The 26,055-nt window shown below is 36.3% G+C and overlaps 1 protein-coding gene and 1 pseudogene across 2 annotated transcripts; one reads left to right on the plus strand and one right to left on the minus strand.

The window, feature by feature from the left end:
* The first annotated feature begins 9,388 nt into the window (after positions 1–9,388).
* On the plus strand, positions 9,389–9,487 carry LOC132287460 (small nucleolar RNA R71; annotated as a pseudogene).
* A 10,527-nt stretch (positions 9,488–20,014) lies between these two features.
* LOC132284275 (uncharacterized) lies at positions 20,015–25,051 on the minus strand. 2 transcript variants are annotated; one of them, XM_059786362.1, is made up of 3 exons: positions 24,551–25,046; positions 21,152–21,707; positions 20,015–21,067 (listed from the first exon to the last, which is right to left on the minus strand). In XM_059786362.1, the coding sequence occupies exons 2-3, from the start codon at positions 21,327–21,329 to the stop codon at positions 20,793–20,795; spliced, it is 453 nt and encodes a 150-aa protein (XP_059642345.1). In that variant the 5' UTR covers positions 21,330–21,707; positions 24,551–25,046; the 3' UTR covers positions 20,015–20,792. The 2 variants fall into 2 exon arrangements, with proteins under 2 accessions (XP_059642345.1, XP_059642344.1); XM_059786361.1 differs by having other exon boundaries at positions 20,015–21,707; positions 24,551–25,051.
* Between the last annotated feature and the right edge of the window lie 1,004 nt (positions 25,052–26,055).

Genomic DNA, 26,055 nt, shown 5'->3' on the forward strand with positions numbered 1-26,055 from the left:
GATCGATCACAAAAAGAAGTGAGATCGATCACAAAAGTTGGATCGATCGAAAATAAGTGAGATCGATCTCACAACTTCGATCGATCGGGGACATGAGTTAGATCAATCTCTCAAGATCGATCTGAGATACAAGTTCGATCGATCGAGCTATGCGACGTCACAGATCTGTGACTTTGGAAGCATGAGGTCCACACGAACGTGTTCGTGGGCCCATCAATACAATAAATCAATCAATTCCAATCCACTGTTCAAAGCCCATACTCCCAAATTGAATCAAATCATCAAAAATATATACACATAAATATATATATACACAAATGTTTCAAGCTTCAACAATGGAGGATTTTGTCATGTATATAGCATGTATTCAATATATAAAGCATGTATGCATAAGATTGAAGCTTAAATCATGAGGGATATTCTCGGATCTTACCTTAAACGATGAGGGAAGTGGAGATATGGAAGAGTGAAGATGAATCCGAGAAGGGAGAGAGAGATTGATGTTTAGATGCTCGCCAGAAAGTTCACCAAAGGTGGGAGAGGTGATGGGATGCGGCGGCGATGAGGGGGGAGGGGGGGTTAGGGTTTGCAGAAAGGGTGAGATCGATCTAAGGTATCGATCTAGAAAACCCTCGGTTCTATTTTTAAAAACATTCACGACAAAGTTCGATCGATCGAACTTCAACTGAGATCGATTGAACTTTGATGAACTCTCTTCAAAGTATTTTTGGATTTTTGAAATTTTTGAAAATTGCAAAATTAAAATTGAAATTTGGAATTGAAAATTGGAAAATAAAGTAAAATAAAATAAAATAAAATATTTTTGGTTTTTTTTTTATATAATTAAATTTAATTGAAGAAACAATAATAATTAAAAACTAAGTAAAATATTTTTGAATTTTTGAAAACTTTTTGAAAAATAAAATGAAATGAAAATAAAATAAAAGTGAAAATATTTTTGGATTTTTGAAATTTTGAAAAGTCGAAACAAAGTCAAAATAATGAAATGAAGAATTGAGATCAATCGAAAATAAGTGAGATCGATCAGACAGAGAGCAAAAATATGCAGGTTTTTTGGCTCAGAAAATTGGCTAAGTGTTGGAAGTTGGATCGATCGAAGAGCTTTCAGATCGATCTTGGAATGTTTCGATCAATGAGACAGAGAGGTGAAATATGCAGGTTGATGCAGGCTCAAAATTTTTCTAAGTGTTTAATCATGAGATCGATCGAACTTGGAAGTTGGATCGATCGAAAGTTTCTTGATCGATCTAAGGATTGGTTCGAACGATGGGACAGAGAGGTGATTTGGATGCAGGTTTCTGCAGGTCGAAAATTTTTCTAAGTGTTGGATGCAGAGTGGAGTTCGATCGATCGAACTCAGGTTTGAGATCGATCGAACAATGCAGAATACTCAATAATGACATGAAAGCTCATGCAATCCTCACCAAAGTTCCTTTCAATGCATATGAAAACCAAATACAAGTATCTAGACTTTGCAAGGAATGAAATGAAAGATAGAAATGAGGGAGGAATAGGGTTTTGACACCCTACGAATGTTTTTGCTAGGCTCTAACGTCTCTAGCAAGACATTGGGCTCTTTTAGCCTGGATCAAAGATCTTATAATGCATCCCCTCCTTATTGGGGTGATAGATGTTTTGAACTCCACCCAACAAATGGTTCTTTGAAGAACTTGTTGGATTAAGCTCAAAAGAAACTTTTGTTCCTCTGCCTATGCAATTACAACCTTTGGGCTTCCATGCCCTTTCAAAGCAAGAATTTGAAGGAAGTTTTGGTCTTACACAAAAGCTCATTTCCTTAACATTGTAGATCATGACATTCATTTACAACATTAACCTCTCCTTCATATTTGTCAAATGAATTGGGCGTGGGATTAAAGATATTCAACTTCACCTTCATGTGGCCAAATGAGATCTTCATTATCCCCGTCCTACAATTGATGTTGACATTGGCGGTTGCCAAGAAGGGACGGCCAAGGATAACGGGAATTTGGCTCTTAGGATTAGGGACCGGTTTCGTGTCTATGACAACGAAATCAACGGGGAAGAAAAATTTATCAATCTTAATCAAAACATCCTCAATTATACCCCTAGGCTTCTTAATGGATCGGTCGGCAAGTTGCAAAACTACCGACGTCGGTTTCAATTCACCTAGGCCCAATTTGACATAAACCGAGTATGGAAGAAGGTTAACACTTGCTCCTAAGTCAAGAAGTGCCCGATTAATGATATGATCACCAATAATGCATGATGTAGTGGGCGAACTGGGGTCCTTAAACTTTAGAAGAGTGTTATATTGCAAAATTAAGCTTACTTGCTCAGTCAAAACCATTTTTCTTGGTGCTTGGCTCTTGTTCTTTTGCTTTTGGGTGCACAAGTCTTTCAAGAATTTGGCATATGCCGGAATTTGCTTGATTGCATTCAATAGTGGAAGATTAACTTTCACTTGCCTAAAAATTTCTATGATTTCATTGGTTTTTGCTTTTTGCTTATCTTTTGAAATGGATCCTTTTAAGGCATTCAGAAATGGAACTTTTGGTTCAAACACTTTTTCAGAATTTTTTTTTGAACTCTTTTCAACACAAGAAGTTTTCAAATCATTTTTCAACAAAACTTTTTCAACATCATTTTTCAAAATTTCTTTTTCAAACACATTTTTCAAAACTTTCTCATTTACAAGGTCATGTATATGCAATGAAGGAGGAATGGGATGTGAAACGAGACGGGTGATAACTTGAGGTTGCACTGGTTCACTCTCTTCATTGGACATTTCAACTTGATTGTCCACAACCTTACCACTCCGCAAGGTAGTCACCGCATTAACATATTCAATGGGGTGGCCTTCCGATGAGGAATGGGTTTCCACAACACATTGTTGCTTAGGTGGGGCATTAATAGGCATCTTTCCCTTCTCTCTTGCATTGAGAGTGCTTGCTATTTGCCCTACTTGGGTTTCTAGCTTCGCAATAAATTGAGAATGAGAATGAAGTAATTGTGTGTTAGCCTCTGAAGTGCCCAAAGCATTCAAAACTTTTTCTTCAAAGGCGAGTGTGACCACCCTGGTTTTTAGGCCAGCGTGTCCTGTGATGAACCGAAGATTGACCCGATAACGGATCCGATATACGAAAGCGAAAACAGAAAACAAGACTCTAAGAAGTCAAAGTGATCTTCCATGAGGTCGCGGAACTCAATGAGAACTGATGCGGAAGCAAAAGGTAAAAAATATGACAAATAAGCCCCCAGGGGCAAAATAGTCATTTTTGAAAATATGGATTCTGGGGCCACCGAGCACACCATTGGAAAGACAACGAAAAACTAACCAAGATGGATTCAAGGGTCACATGATTTGGAGTCCAGTTGAAGAAGATATGAAACTCCAAAGTTTCATAAAATCAAACTTTTGGGTTTTTAAAACAAGTGAGGCAATGGTACTTTACAAGGGGTAAACTGGTCTTTTTAGACAAAACCAGATGCAATTGAGAATACCATTAGATAGACAAGGAAAAACTAATAAATTTAGACTAAAGAATCTCTTAATTCGGAGTCTGAATGAAGAAGATATGAAAGGTCAAAGTTACAAAAAACTAAACTTTTGGGTTTCAAATCAATGCGGCAAGGGTACTTGGTGATGGGTAAAATGGTCCTTTAAGAGAGAATTGAATGCAACCGTACATACCGTTGGATAGACAAGCAAAATTTAATAAACTTAGACTCAAAAATCACTTAATTTGGAGTCCGGATGATGAAGATATGAAGCCTCAAAGTTTTAAAAAAAAATCAACTTATTTTCCGGGTAAGAAATTTGGGTAGGAATAGTGTTTTTACAGCAAGCAACATTTGATTTTTTTTTCTAGGAACTGAGGCTAAAAACGAACCCTTAAACGAGTTTTTCTGGAAAAACACGAAAAAGAAACCCCCCTTAAAATCACGTTTTCTATCCAGTAACATAGAAGGAATGGAGAAAAACACGCTGTAAGATCCCTAAAATGCCCCTAGATCAGCCTCGGTCAAGAGGGACCCAAAAAGCTGTTACATGAAATTTCTTCGGGATCAGTCCACAACTGAGAGCGAAAACGGGCTACCAAACGAATTTTTCTGGAAAAACACAAAGAAGAAACTCCCATCAAAATTGAGTTTTCTACATGACTCATAAGAGAATTAAAAAAAAAACGTAATGTAAAATTCCCGAAATGCCCCTCCATGAAATCTGGTCATGGAGGTCCAAAAAGCTGCTAAAAAAATAGAAAGTTGAACTTTGCGATCGATTTCCGGCACCAAGACGACATTTTCTGGAAAAACACAAAAAGAAAACCCCCCCTAAAATCACATTTTCTAAGCGACCATATGAAGACCGGAATTTATTTTCTGAAGGAAAACCCCAGGATGCCCTAAAATAAGATTATGTAAAAAAAGTGCAAAATGAATCCATAGGAGGCTCATTTCACCAAAGGAGAAGGTTTGCCCGGAAACGACCATGTACGCAAATGTAACTTACCTATTAGGACGTGTTACAATAGTCCATGGCTTAAAAATACCACCGATGCAAAATTTGACCCCCAAACGGCCTAAAAGGCAAAAATGAACTAGAAATGGAAAATTTGAAAACTAAAATTAGGAAATAGTTTCAAATGACCGTTTGGCCCTTGGCCACACTTCATACAAGATAAATGAGACCTAGTGGAGGTGCCGGAACACACTTTGCACCACTCGATTTGAAAATGAACCCTTAAAGGCTCGGTTTCTACTATTTTAGACCAAAATGCAATATGTGAATTGAAATGCAAAAAATGAAAACTAAATGGTGTTTGGCCCTTGGCCACACCTCACATATGGCAAATGAATGCTAAAGGATGAATTACATACACAATGCACACACCGGTGCAAAAATGACATATTGAAACCCAAGTTTTCATGCTTTTCTCATTAAAGGCAAAATTTTACATTTTTTAATATACATGGATTACAATGAAAAGAGTGTGCTTATGCACACTTTACATATATGGAATCAAAGAGTACAAGTTTTATCAAAATAATCGAAAGTAAACATGATATGCTAACATGTGCATATTCAATGTCATCAAAATTACTTTAAGACTTCTAGCATGTCTAAGAGTGCTGTGTATCCCACAACAAGGCTTCTTTACCTACAAAACACCCAATAACTTCGGGGTGAATAAACAAGACTAACAAGTTTATTCGTAGGGGATGAGCATGCATCGACTCGATTTCTTTAGAGATTTTTAGGACTAACATGATATATTTCAAAAGGGATCATGCTACCTAACGTCTATGTCAAAGATTAGACTCAGGGATCATCCTAAGCTATCATGGAGTATAAGCAACAAGAATCATGATATATATACATATATGAAACAAATCAAGGTTGGAATAATCCAAGAACACGATAAGAAGGATACTTGAACATAGATTAACAGAATTGCATTATCAACACAATTAACATGATTGGAGCATTCCAATTAACACGATAGTGTTAATACATGAAATCAAGAACATGGCATAATATCTATGTTATTAGACAAAGTTGGAACCATTCACATAACACGAAAAGAGTTACACATGACATCAAGGATAATGCATAATATCTACGCAATTAAACAAAGATGGGATATTCCATAAAACACGAAAAGGAAGATATATGGAGTCAGGAGCAAGGCATAATATCTATGCATTTAAACATGGGTAGAATCTACCACATAACACAAAAAGAGTCTTAAATCTTCAAGGAATGCAACACTTGAAATTTAAGGAGTTAAATCACGAATGAAGCATAAAATCAATGCAATAAGACAAGATTGGTGCATTTCACATACACGACAAGTTTAAATCTTCAAGGAATAGCAACTTGAAATTTAAAGAGTGAAATCAACCAAGGTAAAAACTTGGATATCGCCCGGATTAAAACCGTACTCTTGAGATCATTTTAGTGCTACTAACCCATGTGTACCTTTCCCCTAGTGCGCACTATAGTGTAGAGGGACATTCCCCCGTACTAGAACCGAGTCCTAACCATGTCAATTCTTGATTGATATCCCAAGTCTCAAAATAAACAAGTTGTGCAAGTCAAGATTGTATCAAAATACAAGAAATGCATTAACCACATATCATATACAACCAAGATTTTGGAACACACAAGTCATGCCCTAAGTCCTCAACTATGATGGCATGTGAAATGTCAAGAAATCAATGTGTGTATTTATATAAACCACGACCAAGATAAATAGCACATGGAATCCATCGAAGCAAATATACCATAAGTATAAGATACATGTTTCAATTATATACTAAACAACACATGTGTGAATAAACCATTCCGAAACAAATGAGCATGTTCATTAAGCACATTAATGAAACCAAGATACAAGAAATCTAGATACATGATATCAAGGCATGATTAACTCGAGGGAGACATAAAAGGAAATTTAATCTACTTAAGGGATTAAATTATCAAGGTTATATGGCAAGTCAAAATGTTCTACAAACAAGTTATGTTAAGGATCATGTCAAGGCCAAGTTCAATGTCTTGTTCCAAGTTCATTTCATACACGACACAACCATGTGAGTTAAGTTCCATACAAGAGAAATGAATAAATATAAGTTTCAAAACTTATCCGATTATGCTTAATGTAATACACGTGAATGAACTTATCAAGCAAATTATGAATGCAAGGTTAGAAACTTAATCAAGTGCATAGAACCATTAAATGGATTTTAATTATTTCATTTAATTAAAATCTCTAGATTTTGAAAGTCATCCAAATGACCTCAATTTAATATATGTTATACAACATGTCACAACTTGATTTAAGAACACGGTACAAGTACATTTCATGCAAGGTACGGCCACGAGTATTAAACTTTAATACTAGAATATAATAATCGAAAGGTTTCAAAACCTAATCAAATATTCTAGATTTAATATATGTGAAACTATATAACATGCATATCAAGAATTTCAAGTCGGAAATCCAATGGGATGAATAGTACACTTGGAGCAATTTAATAAATCTAATTAATTAAATATTACTATATTTCAAAACTTCTCCAATTACTCTCAAATTAATCTATGTTGAAGAGTATGCTATGGCCTAATATAATATGCTATCACATGTTGATTTAAAGCTAGATAAGGCCACATGATTTAATATTTTATTCAAGATAAATATTAAATAAAATCTTCATTACTTGTCCAAATAATCTAGATTTAATGTATGTCAATCTACATATCAAAGGATAATATTCTATCATGCCACATGATTAAACAAAGTTATGGACAACCGGGAAAATTAAATCCTTCACAAGAAAAATAAATAATAAAATCTCTAGATTTTGTGATTCAAGCATGTAATCAAGTTGTATAAGCATCACAAGCATGTAATATAGCAAGAAAGTAAATTATAACACCCTCTACCTCAACTTGAGATGAAAACCCCAAATCCCCACCGGAAGAAAAGTGTTCCGAATCCGCCGAAATTGAAGGGTTTTGACGGGGACAACACGATCTACATGAATCCGAAGGAAGCCCCATGAAAATCACAACTTGACTTCAAACCCAAACTCAAGAAGTGGTCAGAAATGAATTCTAATAAGGGGCAATGGTGCGCGGCGTCGAAGGGAACGATAAACGTAAAGGCCGAGGGATTTCTACCAAGGGAATCAAGTGGAGGAGAAGGAGAAAGAGTGGAAGCCAAGGAGCTCCCATGGCTGTCGGCCAAGAGGTGGAGAAGATGAGTGAAAATATGATTTTTCACTTTAGGGCATCCTATTTATAGTAAGTCTCAAAAAGTGCCCCGAAAGGGCCCCGCCGGGTCCGGAAAAGTGGATTTTGAGCAAACGCGCTCAAACGGAACAACTTCGTGAACAAAAAAGATTCAAAATGGGAAAAGATGAACAACGGAAGAAATAGCATCAAAAACCGAGTCCCGAGCAGAAAGTTATGCCCCGAACAAGTTCAGCGATAACCAGGTCTAGAAACTCTGAAACTGGAGAAAAAAGGCCAGAAGAAAATTTTATGAATTTACGAGTCAACGAAAAGTGAAAATGAATCTCGGACGAGGATTCAGGCTCCAGACGAGATATTTTGCAATAACTTTCGTTAATTGTACAATAGCCCCTATAAAAAGGGTTAACTACGAAACTGCCCCAGAATGAAAATATCTTCCAAAAGATATTTTCTTAAATAACCCTGAAATAAAATATCTTCAAAAGATATTTATGAAAAACACCCCAAGAAATGAAATAGATTCTGAAGAATTGTGCATCTATGCCCCTGTAGACACCGGGAACAACCAGAGTACTTTCTTACAAAAGTAAAGATACGTATTTCGAGGAAACCACTGAAGATGAAGGTACGTGAAGTCAAAAACTAACTCCGAGCATGAAAAGTGAGGTTTTTCCAAACAAGTGACAAACGGAGATAAGACAGAATAGGGAAAAGGACGAAATAACTCATAGTGTTCGAAAAGTAAAAATGCAGAAATGACTCGGTCCTCAAAGGAAGTTATCAATCCATGGAAAAGAGTCTCAGAAATCATTTCCAAGCACTCGAGATGACACTAAGCAACAAGAAGCAGAGTTCAGAAAGGAAAATTAAACGAAAAAAATTCATTCGTAAAATTTCAGGAAAAAGGAAAGGGAGGTACATGACCGGGTCGTTACAGCGGGACTTCTAGTATTACCTTGGGAATAAGATTGGTTGAGAAAATGAGAATTAGCAAATTGATTCCCTTGTGATTGATAAGGTTTATAACCTTGGGATCCTTGGTTTTGAAGTGGAGGTGGAATGTATTTCCCTTGAAAACCGCCTTGGGAAGGGTTTGAACCCTCTCCTTGGTTTTTCCAAGAGAAATTCGGATGATTCCTCTAACTTAGATTATAGTGAGTACCATAAGAATTGTTCCCTTGGTTCACAAAAGCTGCATTGACTTATTCATTAGGTTCATTTTGCACTTGTCTGTGAGGACAATGAGAAGTAGAATGAAGAACATTAGAACAAGTCATACATGTTTCATTTGATGCTCAATAAGAATGGTGTGGAAAGGAAGATACTTGGTTCGCCGAGTTTTGGTTAGTCAAAAATTGATCAAACCTTTGAGATAAAGACTTCATTTCGGCGGCTATTTCATTTGAATGGTCGACTTGATGTAAGCCAACACTCTTCTTACCTTGTGAATTTCTACCATTCTTAGATGATAGTGTTCTATGCAAAGAATTTTCACTCATGCTCTCATAGAGACACTACACGTCATCCTCATGCCTGTCAATGTATGAGCCACCCATGGAAGCATCAACCATACCCTTATAGTTGTCCGATAAGCTCTCAAAGAAATATTGAACTAATTGCCATTTGGGCATGCCATGATATGGTCACTTCCTAAGCAATTCATTGAAGCGTTCCTATGCCTCATGAAACGTTTCTTCATCCCCATGTGAAAATTCTCAAATTGAGGTTCTCATGGCATTGGTCTTTGAAACCGAATAATACTTCTTCAAGAACTCTTGTTGCATTTCTGCCCAAGAAGTGATTGAAAAAAGCCTAAGATTGTTAAACCAATACTTTGCCTTGTCTTTTAAGGTAAATGGAAAAAGTTTGAGTCTTAAAACCTCTTCCGGCATGTCCGTATATTTTACGGTGGAACATACTTCAAGAAACTCATCCAAATGCTTGTAAGGTTCTTCACTTGGAAGTCCATGATAGTTAGGAAGCATTTGAATGGTTTGTGGCTTAATTTCATAATGATGTACTCTAAATAGAGGCAATTGGATGCATGTAGGTGCATTATACTCATTAGGCACATAATGGTCTCTTAAAGCAAGAGGTGGATTAGCTACTTGAAGTGTAACATGAACACCTTGGTTTTGAATTCCTTGATTGATGATGGGAGGTTGTGGAGCATACATTGGCCTTGGCATTCCATATGGAACTTGGCCTTGTTATTGTGGTGGTTGGTGAATGAATGGCCTAGGCATGCCTAATGGTACTTGTATGTTCTCATTGTGCACATTGGGATGAAGGATACCTTGTTGGTCTATGTGACCAAGGTCCTCAACATGATCATTATTATGGTCATCCATTGATAGATTGGCTTTATTTGAACTTCCTCTTCCCCTAGGATTTCTAACGATAGATTCAAGATGCAAATCAAGAGGGACAAGAGTTGGTCTCAATGAACGACGTCCATGAATGCACAATGCAAAACACAAAGAAACACAAAGAATGACAAACACTATGCCTTCACAACAATGCAATTAAACTTCTTCCACAAACACTTAATTCATATTCCCATGCTTTAACAACAATGATGCAAAAACAATTAAAAATAAGCCTCCACGCGGGACGATGATTTAACTAAGGGATTGAGTAAAGAAAGTCTCATAAAGGTCCTTTAGCACTTCAACTCCAAATTTAAATCTTAGCTTAGCAAACTTTTAAAATTTTTAGCTTTTTTTTCTTTGCTTGCTTGGATGCTCCTTTGTTTGCTTCCTCTCCAACAATGCACCTTGTCAAATAAGAACAACACAATAAGTAACCAAAAAGAAAAATAAAAATAATGTAAAGACACGATCAAAAGAGTACTAATCCTAATTGATTCCGCAAATCCGACGTTGCCTAATCAAATCAATCAAATCCCCGGCAACGGCGCCAAAAACTGATGCGGTCCTTGTCGCCGCACCACATAAAGCTTGAGAGTGTGTGGATTTTAAAGCGAAGGCCAAGAGTTTTACATTTATAGAAGCCACTACTACTTTTCACTATAAATATAGCTAGGGCGAGTAGGGATCGTCCCAAGGGATTGTAAGGATCGAGCAATGTCGTGGAATCGTTATTAGGGCTAGTAGGTCGAGTGATCAAACAATTGGTTGGTTGGTTGATTAGATAACAACTAAATTCAACTAAGTGATAACAAAAGGATGCAATTAAGAGTAAGTAAGAGAAAGAGATCTTGGGGTTTAGAGGTCACCACCAAGCAATGCACTTCTATACCATTGACAAGTGACTAATGAGGGCAAATGGTGTGTTGCAATATTGGAGTGTGTATGTGTTTGGTTGATTCAACAAGCAAGGATGACTAGTTAAACATGTATTGTCTAAACATCATGTGAAAGGCACAATATATCTAAGCAATGAAGCATATGTTATCTAAATAACATGTGAAAGGCACAATAGATCAAAACAAGTCATTAATCCTTTCATTAAGCTCACAATCCAAATACAACACAAGGTTAGAGACATATGCTACTTGCATTCAAAAGCTTGGATCATCAAACAACAAGCATAAATTGTCCTCCCATTTAACACTACACTACAATTACACTACATCTATACTACTAGCATGAAAATAAACTAGGGGAGAGGCACAATCCATTAAGGAATAAGTATGAACCATCAAGAGAATCATAAGAGCATTCCTTTAAGTACTATATTTTGACAATCTCTAAATCTATAGCATCAATACACATATACATGCATCAATAACACTAAATCTAGAGACAAGCACATGAACATCTATTCTAGCATACATGGACATATAGATAGAATGAAATGATCAATTAGAAGCATTAAACCACATAAATCATTGAATAAACAAGATCTATATATATCAAAGTGTCAAAACATCAATTACAACACTAATCCCTCAATAATACACAAGATTAAGATATAGAAAGCATGCTTGGGGCTAACTCTAGCCCCAAGAGGATGTCTAGCCACTCATGGTGATGTTGCTCCAACCCTCAAGGGCTAACTCCATGGTTGAAATCTGTTCCTTGTTGATGAAGAACTCCAATGGTGTCTCTAACCTCCTCCTCCTCTAAGCTTGCTCTCCAAGAGATGATATGAAAATGATATAGGCCCCTTTTGTAAACAGCAATCCTTATCCTTATATAGGTAGGTCAAAATGACACCCAAAATAAGTTGGTGTCATGCACATAATATTCCCTAATGATTGGATAAAGGACAACTTTCAATTAGATGAAAATTTAACTTTTTCGCGCTGGAGGAAGTTCGATCGATCGAACCTTGGACTTGGATCGATCGAACTGGCTGAGATCTATCGAACTTAGGCTGGATTGATCCAACTGGTTGAGCTTTTTGGGAAAAGACAAATCCGAGATATTTTGAGAGATATTTTTGGGAAAAGGACAAAAATGGTTAGTAGGTGGTACAGCTGTGGATAGGATCAATCATTTGAATAAGGACAAAAGTGTTCGATCTATCGAAGGGTGGTGTTGGATCGATTGAACTTTTGGACTTTATGTTTTTGGGCCAAGGCTTGGATCTATCTTAAAGTGCTGAGATCAATCATTATTCAATCGATTGAACCTTGAACTTGGATCGATCGAAATTTGCTGCTTCCCACCTTTGGCTTCATTTGCTTCCTTCTTTCTCTACTTTGTTCCTTTCTTTGTTTAATCCCAGAATTGCTTCAATTAAGCTCTTATTTGGCTGAGTTAGCTTATTTTCGGGATAAGTGCCTGAAAATGGGAATAATACGAAATCAATCTAAAACGGTAAAGTAAGATAGATAAAGGTACTAGAATGCTTAAACTTAAGGGGTTTAAATACGCACTTTTTAGCGCTCATCAAGGAACAAGTTTTTAAGGCTTCGTCCCTTATTCTTTCTCTTTTATGTGCAAAGGCCTTTCAAAATTTTTGCATAAGGCAGAATTTGCCTAATTGCATCCAAGAGAGGAAGATTTATGTTAACTTGTTTAAACATTTCCATCATGTCATGGATTTTTCCTTCTTACCTCCCAAAGGGTAAAGTCTCTCTCAAAGCATATGGAAATGGAGCTTTTGGCTCATAATATTTTTCAACTTAAGGAGATGATGAAGAAGATTGAGAACTCTTAATAGGAACATTTTATTCCAAGGAAGTAGGAATAGGATTTGAAACGGCACAGGTACTAACTTTGGTTTGCACTGGTTCACTATCTTCACTTGGTTTTTGAACCCTATTGTCAATCTGCCTAACACTTATCAAAGTGGTAATGGCTTGCACTTGCTCTTGGGAAGGACACCCTGATGTAGGGTTTGCTTCCACAAAGTATTGGTCTTTTGGATTTCTTTCGGGTTGGCTAGGTAGTTTACCAATTTCACTAGTATTCAATGCATTAGCTATCATCCCAATTTGGAATTCAAGCATCGATATCGATTGAGAATAAGAATGCAACAATTTAGTGTTCATTTCCAAACTACCCAAAGCCACCAAAACCTTATCCTCAAATGTGGAATTACTAGAAAGTGTATGAGGATGATGAAAACAATTTTGAAAGTCATAAACTTGAGGATGAGAATAGTGATTCATTCTTTGATAATAAGAAGAGGATGAAACAAATCCTTGAGAACCTTCATTTCTTTTATAAGGAGGAACATATCGATTTTGAAAATTTTTAGCTTGAAAATGACTTGAATTTTCATTCCACACCAGAACATAAACATTTGAATGAGGGTGAGCAAATGTAGCATTGACTTGTTCATAGTGTTCATCAAACACATGTCCACGGGGACAATTGAAAGTATAATGTAAAACACTAGAACATGTCATGCAATGCTCACAAGAATGATGGGTATAATGTGAATGAGATAATTTGATAACCGATTTTTGACTCAATAAAAATTGATCAAGTCTTTGAGAAAGAGTTTTAACCTCGACTAAAATCTCCATTAGACTTTCAATTTGACACACTTTCAAATTTTTCTTCTTACTAGAATCATGACTCACCTAAGAAGTGTGAGATTTATGCAATGAATTTTTACTCATTTTTTCAAAAAGGTGCCAAACATCATCTTCATGCTTTCCAAAATATGAACCTCCACATGATGTATCAACGATGTCCTTGTGAGTGGTGGATAGGCTTTCATAGAAATATTGAACCACTTGCCATTTTGGAATGCCATAATATGGACATTTCCTTAGCAAGTCATTCAATCTTTCCCAAGCTTCATGCAAAAGTTCTCCTTCCCCGTGAGAAAATTCTCTAATGGCGGTTCTCATTGAATTAGTCAAACTTATGGGATAAATTTTTTAAAAAAATTTATTTTGCATTTGTATCCAAAAATTTATTGAATTTTCCCCCAAATTGTTGAACCAATGTTTCGCCTTATTTTTAAGAGTAAAGGGGAAGAGGAGTAACCTAAGGACTTCCTCCGGGACATTCATGTATTTCACGGTGGAGCATATCTCAAGAAATTCATCAAGATGTTTGTATGGTTCCTCATCATTTAAACCATAGAAAAGTGGACACATTTGAATTGTCTCGGGCTTAATTTCATATTGATCGACCCCAAAGTTAGGGAGCATGATACAAGTTGGTGCATGGTCCTAATGGAAATTGTAATGATCACGAAGGATCATTGGAGGAATTGGAGCTTGAGGAGGATGTTCCATGAAATTCGGGTCTAGATAACCAAGATGACCCTCTAGATTTTCCATTGATGTGGTTATAATGCAGGATGGGCTAGGAACGCACAAAATTCAAGCAACACACCAACAAAAACAAGCACTTATCATTCGCAACAAGTCAATTAACAAACCTCCACATACATTGATCTCATACTCCCATACTTTCAACAATATGTAAGAAAAGTAAATTGCCTCCACGCGGGCTCACGATTTATCTAAGAAATTAAAGTTTGCCACCACGCGGGCCTACGATTTAACTAGAGATAGAGTTAGAAAAGCTCACAAAGGGTCCTTAAGCAACTTCAAATCATTTTCAATTTTTGCCTTGCTTTGCTTTGCAAATTTTTATATTTAGCTTTTTATACTTTTGCTTAGCTTAGCTTAGCTTGCTCATTTTGCTTTAGAATCATTTTGCTTCACTTCCCTTGGCTCAATGCACCTAGCCAATCAAGAACAAACACAATAAGTAACCAAAACGAAATAAAATAAAGACAAGATCAAAAGAGTACTAATTCTTAATTGATTCCCAAAATACGACGGTGCCAATCCCCGGCAACGGTGCCAAAACTTGGTGTGTCTCGTACCTAGTTGCAAAAATGTAGTGAAATAAAATGTGGCTAAGTTTGAATTTATAAAATTCCACTACCACTACTAACTATTAATGTAACTAAAGTAAGTAGGGATCGTCCCAAGGGAAAGAAAGCGTATTTTTTATTAGAAATCAATGTTGGATTAGTAAGTCGAATGATTAAACGATGGTTGGTTGTTGAATTAGACTACAATTTAAACTAAATAAATGCAATATAAAACAACTAAAGCAATATGAGGTGTAAAGAATATAAGAGATGAGTCTTGGGACATAGAGTTCACCACTAAACATTACCTTCCTAGACATTCAATATTCGATGGATTAGAGGGATTATATGTTGTAAATGAAAGTGTATGCCATTAACTGAATATCAAGCATGGATGGCCAAGTAAGCATACATTGTCTAGTCAATCTAGTGAATAGCACAACATATTAAATTAAGTCATTAATCTTTCCATAAGTCCACAATTAATGCACACTCATTAAATTAGAGAAATATACTACTTGCATTCATGAGCATGGAACATCAAACAACAAGCATGGATTGTCCACTTATCTAAAAAAGTAAGGCGACTACACTACAACTAAGCTAATGACATGAAAATTAAACTAATTAAACTAAGGAGGTGGCACAATCCATCAAGAAATAAGTATAAACCATCAAATAAACCACAAGAGTAATCTATTTAAGCGTCATGTCTTGATCATCACTAGATTCATAATATAAACACACATAGACATGCATCAATGTCACAAAATCTAGAAATAAACACATGAACATTCATTCTAGCATACATAGACATATGGATAGAACTAAATGATCAATTGGAAGTATTAAGCTACACAAATCATTGTAAAAACAAGATTTATATATATAAAATGTCAAGACAATAATTACACCACAAATCCCCATTAATTACAAACATCAAAGTCTAGGAGGCATGCTTAGGGCTATCTCCCCCAAGAGAATGGTTTAGCCACTCATTGATGTTGTCTTCCAACCTTCAAGGGCTATCTCCATAGTAGAAATCATCCTCCCTCTCTTATGTTCTTAGTAGAAACCCTTGATGAATGGAAGAACTTTCCCAAAATGTATATTTCTCTCTCTAATCTCTAGCCTCTTCTAAAACTAATCAACCTCTCTCTTCTATATCTACTCAAAATAGCCAAAATCCTTATACAGGTAGTTCAAATGTCACACCCAATGGTCAAACCTCGTGCACTAGGACCTCCAAATGATTGCACCACAAACACACCTTTGAGTTGGCTAGAATTCTGTTTTTCACGCACTTGAGGCAGTTCAATCGATCACAAGGTTGCTTGGATCGATCGAACTATGGCGGCGCCTTTTTGGATAAGACAAAGCTGAGATATTTTTGGGATATTTTTGGGAAAAGGACAAAAGTGGTAGGTGAGGATAAGATCAAAAGTGTTCGATCGTTCGAAGGAAAGGTTGGATCAATCAAAAGAGAAATTTTCCTGAAGATAAGGACAAAAGGCTCGATCCATTATAACATGGTTGGAACGATCACAGTGTGATCGATCGGAACTTGGTTTGATCGATCGAAGAAGGCTTCTTGCGCCATTTTGCTTCCACTTTACTCATTTCTTCCACTAAGCTTAAGATTGCTTCTTTAAATGCTCTAATTAGCTAAATTAACTTATTTTGGAGATAAGTGCCTGAAAAGGGACATAACATGAAATTAGACTAAAACGGAAAAATAAGATAGAATAAGGTCTTAGAACATTTAAGCTTAAGGGGTTTAAATGTGCACTTTTCAGCGCTTATCAGAACTTTTTATTAAAGTTTTATTCAACTAGGTGCACTTATTATTTTCACTCGATTTTTTTTTTTTTTTTTTTTAAATCAAAGATGGAAGCACGGTGCAATGTAGTGATCTCTTAAGCATTCTAGAAGATTCATAAGGCGATCATTAAGTCAATGACTGTGATGTTTCCAATTTTCTCCATTTTTCATTTTTCTGGAATTCTGTTGTTGCAAGGGCATTTTCGTCTTTTACCGTTTTGCAAACCGGGCACTGCGGAGTGTGCCGGTTGTGTCTGAGAGTTGTTTGGAGCATTTCATTGAGTCCAGGACTCTTTGAAATGTAAGGGTGGTTATTTTCGCATTTTTGCTTTTTCGGACCGGACGATCCCGTGTGGAACCCGCTACCGGAATTGTTGCATATAGGGATTTTAATTGGGTCCATTTGCATCATAATCATTTTATTTAATGTGTTTTATGTGATTTTGAAGTAGATGTGTATATATATTTTTATGTGGTGTAAAATGAGAATCAAAGAAAAAGGAAAAATAAAAAATAAAAAAATAGGTGGGACCCACAACTTTTTTAAGTGGTCATGAGACCACATTTTTTGCTCTCTATTGTCTCATTCTCTCTCCCAGCTGGTTTGTCTCTCTCACTTCTCAGATTTCTTTTTTTTCTTTTTCTTTACTTCAAGATTTTAAACCTTGATTTCTCCCTGAACCCTTGGAATTTTTGATTGCCTTTTGCGGCAAATTGAAGTTCACGGCGAGACCTACAAGTTGATAGAAGCAATTCCTTGGTTGGTGCACAATAGGAAATTCGAAATCTAGGGCATAAATTTGGGGGTTTTGCATAATCTTGAGATAGGGGTCTTTAATCTCACTTTCTTACTCCTTTGTGAGTTTTTTCAACTTTAATTATCGTTAAGCATGATTAATTTGAGTTGATTATTTTTTTTAAATGATTTAATTGCGTTTATGAAGCCTTCAATTATATGTAATTGCTTATTTACATGGAAAACATGCTTTATTTGAATTGATTGTCTTGAAAAATGATATAGTTGTTGTATTTGAAGACTATGCTTATATGTGTTGATGAAATTATGTGAAAAGTATGCTTAGATGTTAATTTTCATGCCTACGGTATCTATTAATTCTCTAGAAGTTGCTATGAAGGAGCATGTTAAATTGTGTGGTGTGAATTTTTTTTTTATTCTAATATCATTGAAAAAATAATAATAAATAAATAAATAAATAAAAATATGTGACATGCATTCATAGCATTGGGCATGAATGAAAAGGGCAAAGTGTTTTGAAATGAAAATGAAAGGGGATTTCTGGGAGAAATTTGATTAAATGGTTTTATGAAAACCCAGTCACCGCGGAGTCACCAAAGGGCCGGTGTGTTAATGTAACCTAGAGAGAATTAAGGGAAAATACCTTAGCGTGGTTGAACTACCTGGGCCCCAAATGACACCGCGGGGTACCAAGGGTCAGGGACAATAGCCAACCCTTCTCTCGTGTCGATGCAGAGTCACCAAAGGACGGGTTATATTAACAGTTTGTGAAATGATGGATGATTTTGAAAATGGGGAGCGACATACATGACATTGCATATCATGGCATGTCATTGTTTATTTGAAATTGGAATTTATGTTGTATTTTTTTTCCGGTATAGCATAATCCCTATCCTCTATTTCTATTTATTATTTAGATTCACGGGGCCACAAGAGGTGTGTCTTAGGCACCACCTACTAAGCAATTTTGTTCACCCCTTATATTTAACATTTTTTCAGGAAACGGGAAAGAAATGGCGGATGACGTTCCACCACAGGCCTAATTTGGATTAGAAGACCATTTTGCTATTTTTGTATCAAAGTCCCATATTTTTTTGTAAAACCTTAGTTTGTTATATTCGGTATAGAGATTTGTGGACTTTTATTATTGTAATTATATTTATGGGCTGTCACTTTAGTATAAGCTATCTAAACGTTGTAAGACATGAACTTTAGATCTTAACCATATATTTTTGGGACTGTAATTATGACATTTAAATTAAATGGTATGTGGATGTTCCACCATGAGATGAACTATGTTGTGGTGTAATGAATGAATGAAAGGTATGCTGGAATGTATTATTTGTATTGTGTATTGGGACAGGTTGGATAAGTTTTGCAGGGCCAAGAAAGGCCATTACGTTTTTTTTTTTTTTTTAAGCAAGTTGTTGAAAGCCCCTTTTTAGCAGAGGTCATGTCAAAAAAAAAAAAAAAAAAATTAGATGGTATCAGTTCAGGGTTGTTACAATGACTCCTAAACCGGACGGTTTTAGGATACTAGGTGCAGAGACACCCTTAAGGACTTACAAGCTCAAATCAGTTAGGTTATAAATCAAAACAACCTCCATGTAATCATTTCCTACTCCTCACCTTTGGTAAGAAGTCCTAACTTTATTTGCTTTTGCAAATTTCTTTTTTCTTTTTTTGGAACCTAGAGTTTAGGCCCTCCACCTTTCAACGCGAGAAATTCAATACTTGATGAGGCTAGAATCCCGACTACTTAATGAAAAAAGTTTGTTATCCACCTTTATCAAGAATAAAAGCTTTCAAAGCACTACTAGCTCAATTGGGATATAACCAAATCAATAATCAACAAAGCATGTACCCCACAAATGAATGCTAGTGTGCGTCTGTGCTAGTATAAAATCCTAGAGTGAATCTCAAAACAATCACAAAATCAACATGATGTGGACCACAAATGCAAGCAAGATGTCAATCTTTCGAAAAATTTACTTCTAAATGACATCCACAAAGCATAAAAGGAGTATTAGACTCTCAAGTCAAATAATTTTTAAATTCTAAGTATGATGGTCCTCAAAAGATCAAAATCATAGCTAAAACTCTCAAATCATACCACATGCATAGAAGCTCAGTGCGACATGTAAAATATGCTAACACACCCCCAAACTTAATCTGTGCATTGTCCTCAATGTACCAAAAAACAACAGATAATGGAAAGAGTATACCAAATGAGTGTAGCAAATAGGACCCCGCAACGGAAGATTAGCATTGGAAGGCGCAACCCCAAACTTGGATTCTAAAAACTGTCTAAAAATAATCACACTAGCAACTGTCAAAGCATAGGCATCGGTAATCTAAATGAGAGATGAAATGGAGAACTAAGCAAAAATCCATAGCATATAGCAATATAAAGCTCAGAATATCCAAAACCAAAATCAATAATATCAAAAATCCAAAAATCCGTGAAAATAAATCCAAAACCAATATCCAAAAACCATGTGTATCAAGTGTAGTGCAAAATATCCAAAACCAGTGCAAAATATCAAAACAGTGCAAAAATATCCCAGAAATAGCAGTGTATCAAAATGTAGCAGGGTAAGAAATGAGTAATAGAGATAGAGATAATGGTAGAATCATGGTGCAGCATCTGGCACAAGCATGTCGGCAATAATCTGGAGCATATCTGACATCTCCCGGCTATGGCAAGTAAAAGACGTCTGAATGTTTGTCCTCAACTCTGAAATTTCTCTCCTCGCATTTGCTACAGCTCTAGTCAGATTGTCAGATTGCCTGGCTTAGTCATCATACCTCCTAGCTAAATCGTCGTGCCGCCTCGTCATTAATCATGCCGCTCCGTTATGTCAGCTCTGAAAGAAGTAAAGTCTGAATGCAGCTGAGTCAGGTCAGCTCTGTAGCTGGAATCTAAACTAGCATGATGTGACGGGTGTCGGCCTGTGGCATCAGCTCTATAGAGGGGACATGTGAGGGGCCGGCCTGCTGAGATGGATGTGGAGGAAGAGGCTGACCCGGCTGTGACATAGATGTGGAAGTAGTAGTACACTGCCTCTGTCTAGGTCTATAGGAAGATGATGATCCCTGAGATCCCTCTGTTGTGTCCTCCTCTGCTCTCTATTGAGCTCGCTCCCTTTTCTGCTCTCTATTCTTCCTATTATTTGTGCAAGCATTGAACGTCTTGTTCTACTGCTTCATGTCATAACCCCTCTTCTCTCTCTGCTTTGCAGGCTCTGCAATCTCAGCTGGGTCAAAGAAATAGCCTTGGTCAATCAATAACTGTGTAATCAGATGGCCAAATGGGAAAGACCAAGCATCAACTCTGGTATTGCACTTAAAGATCAGATTTTCCCAGTACTTATGGATAATCTCCCAGATGAGAACAGGAATAGAGATCCAGTAACCATGACTCAAATAGTATAGAGCTTGTAAACCCTCCTCTCGCCTCTGTGTACCATGACCTAAAAGAAAAGCATTGAGATGCAACACAGAATCTAAGGACCAGTAGCAGGGATCAATATCAACCCGGTATACAAAAATGTTACCTTCGAAGGCAGCCTGTGGAGAGAGTGTAGCAACCATGGTCATCTCAGCAGAATAAGCTGGAATGATAGGGCATAGAGGATCCTCAGAGTCAGCGACTAATGGTGAGAGATAGGGGCATCGGCAAGCAGTAGCACTGACAGGGATGGAAATGTCAATGTCCTGACGATCTATAGTCATGTGTATCAACTAACGATCATCCTTATCCATCCAGAGGTGCTGGAAAAACAAATCAACCAACTGGGTATAGACTATAATGTCTGCCAGAGTCATAATAGCATCGATGCCCTACAGGTGAGCTCATCAAAAGACCACTTTGTCTGCCCTAACCTAGCAAATAACTCGCTGTCGAATCTGAATTTCAGCTCCAATTTCCTGCCAGAGAAAGAGAGGAGGCACTACCCAGATAATGGGACCTTGAGCCTCCATAAAAGATGGCTCTGAAGATGTAGATGCAGTAGCCTCAGACGATGAAGATGACTCCTCCGCTGGAGATGGAGAAGGCTGTATAGCTCTGGCTACTCTCTTTCTGTTAAAACTCTTTTGCCTACGCTGCGTCTACAAAAGCAATAAGTATAGAAATCAGTGCACATGTATAAAATGAGGTAAGCATCTGATAAGAAAACACAAAGCATGCCTAAATCAAGTAGAAATAGAAAATAGACATATAGGATCATGTTTGTGCAAGAAGTGATCAAGAAAGCTTTAAGAATATCATTCAACATGTTTCAGCAAGACATGAATAGATCATGGCACAATAAGCAATCCCAGGTATGCAAAACAATGCAATGATAGCATAGAGGGCAGAAAAGTCACTTTTGGAAATATTTAAGCAAAAAATGGGATCAAAAGGAAAAGCATAGGATGTGATGTGCATAAAAGATGTAACGTGCATTCACTAACCTAAAACTCAAGAAGATTCTGCAATTTCATGGCAAGTAGACCATAGGATGACTTCATATCAATTCCTAAACAAGAATGTCTACAAATTCAACATTTAAGACCAATGGAGCAAGCAGGATAACATGGAGGATATAATCATGGCAACAATCTACCTAGAACTCAAGAAGCATGTATATCATGAAATAAAGACTAAGTGAATTGTACGGTTGCAAAACATTTCAATCATAGGCATGTTATGATGCATAAGTTCAAAAATGAATCCAGGACATGGTATGCAACTATATGACATGTATCTGAATGATGCACAAATATCAAAGTCAAACTCCAGTCAAAGAAATATCTCGTACTCCATTTCAACAAAATCAAAATCCTACTCATGGCTCGTGACCCCGCTAAGCAATATATAAGCAGAAAATTGATCGCTTATGGCTCGCGACCCCTTTTAAAGCTTAAATAAAGTAAAGAATGGTCAAAGACTCAAAATCAAGACCGACCAAGAACCTCGGTCTCAAGCTCTTACTAGATTTTCATAAATGGATCACAAGTATATAATCAAGCAAATGGCATTTTAAAAGATCAACTTTCCAAGACAAGACAACATACCCCCAAACTTATCTCAAATGACAGTTTAAAATTCAAGTTATGCTCACAAATAAGTACTAAGGCTAAAGAACAATAATGACATCCCAAACATGCATTTTAAACTCCAAACATTCATATCCCCCCTCCTCCCCCCCCCCCCCCAAAAAAAAAAAAAAAAAGCTTATTCAAAGATCGATGCCAAAAAGATTTATTCAAAAGATGCACACAAACTTTTAAAACCATCAAAGTGACAAAAGTGTGTGCAAAATGTGTATATACAAGCAACGAGTTACAATTTATTCCAAAATGCACACAATTATTCAAAGAAGATCACATTTGACAATTTTTCAAGCTTATCAAGCAACATTGGAACATTTGACTTTGAAAAGTTTTGTTTAGAAGGTCAATTTCAACACATTTTTCAAGAGAAGTTTAAAATCATGACAATTGGGGTCAAAAGATATCAAACTTATGCCCTAGCATGGCAAGAATCAAGAATTGAACACAAATAAGTTCAATAACACTTAGCACATGCAATTGGATGGAGAGAAAACAAACGGAACAAGTTTCAACTCATTTAAGGGCATTTTGGTCAACTTTGGAAATTTTCAACACTTTTGGGGCAAATTTGGAATTTTTGAAAACTTTGGGATCCCGAACATTCATATGCATTGTAAATAAGCTTCATAACAAGAATCATGCATTGAATATTCAACAAAGGTATGAATAAAGAAACTCGACTTCTCATTTTCAAAACAAAGTTCAAAAATTCTTTTTTATAATTTGGAAACCAACAAGTGTGATCACAAACGCATTTGAAACATTCAAGAACCATTTTGCCAAAACAATGCACCTTAACCATAAGCAAGAATCATTTTAAGATCAAAACTTTCAAACGGTTCCATTTGAAATCACATTTATACATGTTATCATGACTTTGCATTTTCAAGTCCAAAACCACAAGTTTCAACTCTAGTCATGCTTTCATGCATTTAAAACAACTTAGAAATAAACAAAATCCATGCATTTTATACTCAATACAAACAAATGAAACAAGTTCGGAATCATGCTCATCAATATTCAATATCATATGCCATTGCAACTTAAAAAAATTCAAGACGTTTTCAAGTTCATAAAGGTTCCATTTCAATTCAATTCTTTCAAAATCAAAACCATTTTGACAATCAAGCTTCCGCTTCAAATTACAAGCAAACATTCAAATTTTATGACATTTAAATTCCAAATCCATTCAAGTTAGAATCACGCAACAATCTTCCAAAAAAAAATTTATTTTTCAATTCAACTCCAACATTTCTTTAAAGCTCTTTTCCAATTCCAATTTCAAATTAAAGTCACAAAATCAACCAATTTCCATTTAGAAAATTTAGAACTACAACACAAGTTCATTTTTACAAAAACTCGGCATTAGTTCACCTTAAAATATGCATTCCACAAAATTTCAACAAAATCAATCAAAATCAAATTCCATTAAACAATCATAACTCAATCACGTCAAAGTCTCAAACTCCATTCAACAAGGCAAAAGGGACACAGCCCACAATCAAAATCCATATGTAAATTGCCTATTCTCTTTTTACACTACAAACGATAGCCATACTCCATATTTTTCCATCCTCCTCAACACAAGGGTCACAACCCATAATATCACAGAAAATAATGTCACAGTGCAAAAGTTCCAAGTCCCATGGTCCAATTTCAATCCATTTTTTTTATTTCTTATTTCCAATTTTTTTAATTTTTGATTTCGATTTCTTTTTTTTATTTTTCAATTTATATTCCATTTTCCATGATTGAACAAACATGTATATACAAACATAAATTCAAATAAAAATAAAACTAAATTGACAAATGCAAAAATAAAATAAGAACTAAAAAAAAAATGAATTGCAACATACCAGGTTCGGAAATGAGGAGAGGAAACGGAGAGAGAGATTTTTAGGATGAATCCACAAATTTCAGCCTAACCATGGCTGGAACAGACGATCGGAGCTTCGCCGGAAGCTCGCCGGAAAATACAGAGAGTCGCCGAATACGATTCGGCTTCTCCTTGGCCTAAATCGGCCGGAGAAGAGTGTTTTAGAGGAAATAGAGAGATGGGGAAGAGAGAGGTGAATGAACTCGGCCCATGGCCAGGAGTTCTTCTTCGGAAAAAAATGGTGGATGGTGGCGGCTTGAGATTTCCTCAGGGATTTCGCCGGAAAAGAGGTGGACGAAGGTTGGTTGGGTTCGGTCGCCGGAGGTTGAGAGGAACAGATTGAGAGATTGAGAGGATTAGAGAGGGAGAAGAGATTCGGGGAAAGAGAAGAAGATGGGAGACCGAGAGTTTAGAAGGTAGAGAGAGAGAAAAAAGAAAAGAAAAAGAAAGGGAAAGGTAAAAGGAGCAGAGAGAAAGAAGGAAAAATAAATATAAAAAATTAGGGTTTGGAAATCCAACAGCCAAAGCAGTTTTCTCGGAATTTGAAAAGACGCAATCTCGATCGATCGAAGAGGTCTTCGATCAATAGAAAGGTACTTCGATCGATAGAAATAGAAGATGAATAGCTTGATTTTAGGAGCTTCGATCGATCCAAATGAACTTCGATCGATCGAAATGAGGCAAAATAGGTCTATTCGATCGATCGAAGAGGGGTTTTCGATCGATCGAAGATGACATTAAAAGTGCAGGAAATGCATAAAACTGCCCGGAAACTTAAATGATCAACTCGAAACATATCTAGACAACGACATCCCCTTCTTAACGCGGTAAATTGAACTTCGAATCCCATCAAATAAATCATTCCTTAAGGAAATTATTGGATTTAATTCAAGTGCACTTGACGGCTTCTGATCAAAGAAATTTTTGGGCTTCCATGCCCTTTCAACATTGGAATTCAAGACATCTTTTAAAGATTGATTCAAAGACAAAACATTTGATTTTTCAGAACAAGGAGCTGATTCATTTTTGTCAATTTTGCTTTCAAAACTTTTTTCCATAACAAAAATCTCTTTATGCTTGTCCATTACATTGGGGGTTGGATTAAAAATATTCAACTTCACCTTCATATGGCCAAATGAAATCTTCATTATCCCCATCCTACAATTAATGTTGGTATTAGCGGTAGCCAAGAAGGGACAGTCAAGGATAACTGGGATTTGGCTCTTTGGATTAGGAACTGGCTCCGTGTCAATGACTATGAAATCAACCGGGAAGAAAAATTTATCAATCTTAATCAAAACATCTTTAATTATACCCCGAAATTTTTTGATAGATCTGTCGGTTAGTTGCAAAACTACCGACTTTGGCTTAAAATCGCCCAAGCCAAATTGGACATATATTGAGTATAGAAGAAGATTCACGCTCGCCCCTAAATCCAAAAGAGCCCAATTAATAACATGGTCACCTATAATGCAAGATGTAGTG

Source organism: Cornus florida, unplaced genomic scaffold (assembly GCF_030987335.1).
Source record: "Cornus florida cultivar Cherokee Brave unplaced genomic scaffold, ASM3098733v1 CherokeeBrave_3.0.0_Hap2_Chr11, whole genome shotgun sequence".
NCBI lineage: Eukaryota > Viridiplantae > Streptophyta > Magnoliopsida > Cornales > Cornaceae > Cornus > Cornus florida.

What these genes read in the sequence shown, in the direction of transcription:
- LOC132284275 (XM_059786361.1), bottom strand. Translation starts at nt 21,329, where the DNA reads ATGACTATAGATCGTCAGGACATTGACATTTCCATCCCTGTCAGTGCT.